This window comes from Propithecus coquereli, unplaced genomic scaffold (assembly GCF_000956105.1).
Source record: "Propithecus coquereli isolate 6110/MARCELLA unplaced genomic scaffold, Pcoq_1.0 Scaffold18, whole genome shotgun sequence".
NCBI lineage: Eukaryota > Metazoa > Chordata > Mammalia > Primates > Indriidae > Propithecus > Propithecus coquereli.
This window is the reverse complement of record NW_012142745.1, coordinates 8,971,811-8,976,947: the sequence shown is the minus strand read 5'-3', so window position 1 is coordinate 8,976,947 and position 5,137 is coordinate 8,971,811. Positions and strand designations below refer to the sequence as shown.

At 47.6% G+C, this 5,137-nt stretch overlaps 1 protein-coding gene across 1 annotated transcript in view; it reads right to left on the bottom strand.

Moving 5' to 3' along the window:
* Positions 1-3,236, bottom strand: part of COL4A3 (collagen, type IV, alpha 3 (Goodpasture antigen)) — a 151,588-nt gene extending 148,352 nt beyond the window's left edge. The window contains exon 1 of the mRNA XM_012642471.1: positions 3,150-3,236. Within this exon, the coding sequence (XP_012497925.1) occupies positions 3,150-3,236 (87 nt within the window). The remainder of the gene's footprint in view (positions 1-3,149) is intronic.
* Positions 3,237-5,137: the final 1,901 nt, after the last annotated feature.

The window sequence follows — 5,137 nt, the reverse complement described above, 5'->3', positions numbered from 1 at the left end:
TTACTCTGTTTAGGGGGAGGGAAAAAACATGCTTTATTTATATAATTAGATATTATGCAGAAACTGTTACTACAAATAAATCACATCTATATGTACCAACATGGATAAAATCTAAAAACAATATTGAGTGATAAAAAGTGAGCTCCAATAGATATGTGTAATGTGAAACTATTTATTACACCTGAAAAACCACAAAGCAATAATATTTATTTTTTATGAAAGCTACACACACCCAGAGGATAAATATAAAACTATGTAGGGGAATGATATATATAAACTTTTTGGGACAGAGGAAGGAGTAAAGAATGTGTGTATGACTTCCTCTATTCATATATTTTTTTCCCAAAGGAAGAAATATGAGAGTAAACAAGTCAAAGCTTATCAACGTTTGCTTAATCTCGGATAAATTCGTGTCTTAATTACTTTTTGTTTGTTTGAAATGTTTTCTAACTCCACTGAATTTCTTTTTAAATTGAAAGATGAAATCAGGTGAGAAATCATCCTTCTCTAAATGCAGCTGTTTTTCAGCTGTTGATATTTGCTTCTCAGATCTCTGCCCTGCCTGGAATTTTAAGGCAAAAAGAGGAAGGATAAACCATGATATCTTAATTAGTGAACCTCACCTTATCCAAAAATCAAAGAGGGGGCATTCTATACCTCCTGGCCCAGATCCAGTGCCTGAGGCAAGAGCAGTGTCTCCCAGTCTCAAGTCGTTGAGCTGGGCCCAGGGGATTTGCTCAACAGCCTGAGCCTGCTTGGAACTGGAGTCCTGCCGGAAGCAGTAGAGGTATTTCACTCTGGGTGCTTCCTTACAAACTGTGTGGGTGGACAGTTCCACCCTGTCTAAACTTGGCATGTAGGGTCAGCACCACTGCTATCTCCCTGTTTTGAGAAATGCTAAAGTAAAACTGGAGAAATTTACAGCAAAACGCTTCTTTAACTAGTATAGCACAAAGATGATAAATATAATGGCTCAGAGGTGAAATTTAGCTCTCATTTATACACTGTTTAGCCCATACTATGTCTTTTGTAAAGTTTTGACTTAGTGGCTAATATTTAGAATTCGAGAAGTTTCTACTAAAAATTGGATTCCCAACTTCTCTCCTGAAGTGATTCTGATGTGATTGGGCCCGAATTCTAGAATGCCAGCAACTGGTTGGGTGTAAACATTGTCCCCACCCCATTGCCTCACTCATCACCTCACGAGCTGGCTCCATAGGGGTTTCAACTTCGTCATTTTACAGATGAGAAAACTGAGACTCAGAGTGGTCAACTGCCTTGCCCAACATCAGAGTTTCTCTGGGAAGAGAGCCATGTTGGCACATGTCACCCAATTATCAGATAACATGTGATACCCCTTCTCTATAAGATGAAGGCACATTTCATAATTTTAATGGCATGTTTTCTGTCTAATCCAGCAGGTATGATGAAAATGATAATCTTTAAAGCTTTAAACAAAGACTTATTTCAAGTGATGAGAAAAACAATACAAGTGGATTAATTGTAGTATCAGCAAGAAGTCACCAAGATTTGGCCAAAGTCAAAACATAAAAATTTATATGTAAAAATAACAAGGGAATCTAAGAATAGAATTGAAAATGGCAAAATTAGAGGTTGCACAGTCACAGAGCATCACTTTTTTAGGCTGCTCATTACACAAGTACAGTTCCCCCACCCCTTCCCAACCTCATTCTTCTTCTGAGTCCAGGAGATGTGCAAAGCCTGCTCTGGAACTCTTCCCCAGGCCTTCCCACAATATATACTCCCTTTACAATTGTTGCTTTTTTGGATTTATTTGTTCCTGGTTAAAACTAGTAAATAATCCACACTTATTTGCATGAGTTTTATCCATCATGCCCAGAAATATTTAGTTACCTGGGCTGGTAAGTGCATTTTTGTTAGAACAAGCTACATGAAGAGATTACACAGATTACAAAAATTCTTCAGAATGGGAAACACAAAATAACCTAAATGTAAATTGATAGGGGAATGGTTCAATTAACTTTAGCATATTATGAAAAACTATGCAAGAGAGCAAAAAGAAAAAGAGGTAGATCCGAAATACTGACATGGACAGATCTGTAGGTTGCAAAAGGATATAGTATAGAGCATGGTATCAATTATGTTAAAAAACACAAAGGCCTGTAAGTTTCTGGTCCATATATGTGTATGTAAATGCATGGAAAATATCTGGAAAACATGAAACTGGTGAGAAGGGATACCTCTTGGAAGACAGGGAAATGATGAGAGGTTTGGGAATAGTCAATGAACGCTTTAGTTTCATCTACAATGTCTATAATGTCTTCATTTAAATTTTAAATAAAATAGAAAAAAAAAACCCGAATGATATGTGGCCATCTGCTCATCCTTGGACACGAAATGTACTACACCATATTATCACCCAGCTTAGTTTTTTAAGTGTAAAAATAACGCAAAGCATCTGAAAAGTTAAATTTCACTTTCACAAGTTAAAATCAAGTCAGTCCACTCTAGGAGGCACAATAGTTTCCAGGACACTCATCTTTAACGGCAAAGAATAAGAAATATGGGGTGGATTTAAATGAACCCAGGATCACTAAAATTCCAAGTCAAAATCAAAACAAAGTGACAGATTGCTTAATTTCTCCTGAGTTCTATTTCCAAGGTGCTCCTAATTTTTCAGCGATAGCATTTGCTTTTCCCAACAAGAGCAATGGAACGCTGGCGGACCAGTTTCGACAAGGAGGAAACCGAGCCCCAGAGAGGTGAGGGCTGAGTGCGAGGTCCTAACCGGGGAGCCTCAGACTCGGCGCTCTCAGCCAGCCTCAGCTGCGGGCTCTGATTCACCAACGTGACATCGCGCATCCCCACATCCGGTGTTCTCACGTATCATCCCTGGCGATTATCTGTGTATCTGTGTATTTATTTACTGACCTTTGAAGGCCTTTCCCCCCATCCCTGATTCCTAGGGAACCGGACAAGCCCCCTCCTCGCCTGTTCCTCCAGCCCCGCGCATTCCACCTGTTCCCCCGGCATCCCGCTTGCCGCACGCTGCCAGTCCCGGGACCTGCGTGGAGCCCTCAGCCACGCCCCTGGCCAGGCAGCGGCTCCGGGGCAGCGCGCTCGTGCTTTGGGCCCGGGTCGGTGGGGGTCGCGCAGACGGCACTCACCTTGCTGGCCGCGGGCGCCGCCGCCAGGAGCACCAGCAGGAGCGGCAGCAGGAGCACCGGCGGCCCGCGCGCCGTGCCGGGGCGCATGGTGGGCGCCCGCTCCGAGCCCCAGCGTGTCCGGGGACCCGCAGGCTCTCAGGCCACCGCGTCCCCTGCGCAGCGCGGGTTGGGGAGCGCCGGCTGGGGAGCTCGCCTCGCCAGCGGGCCAGGGCGGGTTTTGAAGGGCTCGGCTGCGCGGTCCGTCCCTCCCCACCCAGGCTTTTGGTTGTGGCTCCAAGGGAGGGAAGACGTGGCTCAGGTCCCGCCCTCGTACCCCCTCCCTCCCGACTTACCAGGCAGTGTCCCTTCGACCCGGGCAGCGTGCCCAGGAGGCGAGAAAGGGCCGGGCTCCTGTGGGGCAGGTGGGCGCGGATCCAGGGTAAGGGGTTAAGAAGATGAAGCTCCCAAGGTCCCGGGACCCAGGCGGGGTAGGGGGATGCAAGTCGGAGGTGGGGGCTTTGGGGGCGGTTGTGGGGAGGCGGCCGCGCGGGGTGGAGGGAGTGGCCAGCGGCCCTGCCCAGATTAAGCGGGAGGCGCGCGGGGCGTCTGCATTCGCGAGGCCCGGCTTGCTCCCAGCGCCCGCGGCCGCGCCTCTGGGGGCTCTTCCCTTCGCCAGCCCGCCTCCGACCTGCACGCGCGGATTTGGCCGTGAGAGCGCGGCGAAGAGGCGGCGGGTCGCGGGGGGATCTGGGCTAGGTGGAGCCGAGAGGGGCGCGTCCCGCGGGCGGGCGAGGCGGCAGCTCCCGGCTCTGAGGCTCTGAGGTGTCCCGCCGAGGTAAGGCGCCCGCAGGCCGGGCAACCGCTGCGCCAGGGGCCGGCACACCTGCCCGGGAGCCGGGCGGAGGAGGAGGTGTGGTGTTCAAGGGGTGGCGGCCGGGCCCGGAGCTGTGGCCCGGGGGTCACGAGAGGAGAGCTCGTCTGGCTCCCGAGTTTGTGCGCCTGGGTTTGAACCGGGCGCTGTGTTTTGATTAATTTGGAGGCTCGAGTTACCGGCCTGGCAGCCTGGGCACTGTAAAATGCCAAGAGCAGGAGGCAGCTGAGGAGAAAGCAAGCCCTTTCTCCGCTGAGTTGAACTGGATTTTCAGGCTAAATCTTATCTGCGGAAATGCAGGGGAAAACAGGACCGACTCCGGGCAGGGTATCTCCCCACGGAGACTGCTCTTCCTGCAGTGGCCTTGGGCGCAGACACACAGATCCGGAGTGTCAGGGCAGCCTTCCAACGGGCTCTTGCCTTTTCTTGAGCCAGGGACTACTTTGGCGAGGTGAAGCATTTAGACCCCTTCTCAGAGTAATATTGTTAAATGCGTAAAATATAATTAAATCAGAATCGGTTTTACTGGAATACAATTATCAAAGCACTAAGTCATGATACAGTAACATACGTGCGTCATCATTATTGCATGAAATAGCTAAATCTAACAGCAGGTCTATTAAATAACTATAATATCAGAGTAGTGACTACAGATGGGATTTAAAGATAACTGCCCAAATTAAAACGTGACATGAAAATACCGGTGGGAGCAAACTCTCAAGAACTGTGGTCTGTTGCTTCTACTTATAACCGAAGGACATGCGGTCCTTCAGTACCTTACCTGCAGTAAGTATAAAGGCATAATTTTTTCCCCATCCAATCCAAGTTTACAGATCACTTGAATTCCATCCCCAGGTTAAGAACCGTTGCTTTGGAGCAATGTTGTTGATATCTGGGATAATTGGTTATTTATTAAACACCAAGTGTAAACTATGCAGTTGGTCACCGATTATGGGGAACCACTTTCTTGCAGTTAGAATGGGATCTATTGGTATCTTAGACCTGTGTAGCCATGTAGGTAGGCAAAACCCTAATAGTGAATGAAGATATACATTCTCACCTTTTCTTTCTTTTTTTTTTTTTGGCTGTAGAGTGAATTTTACAGTCGTTGTTGTACCTTTTATGCCAGTGCTTTTCA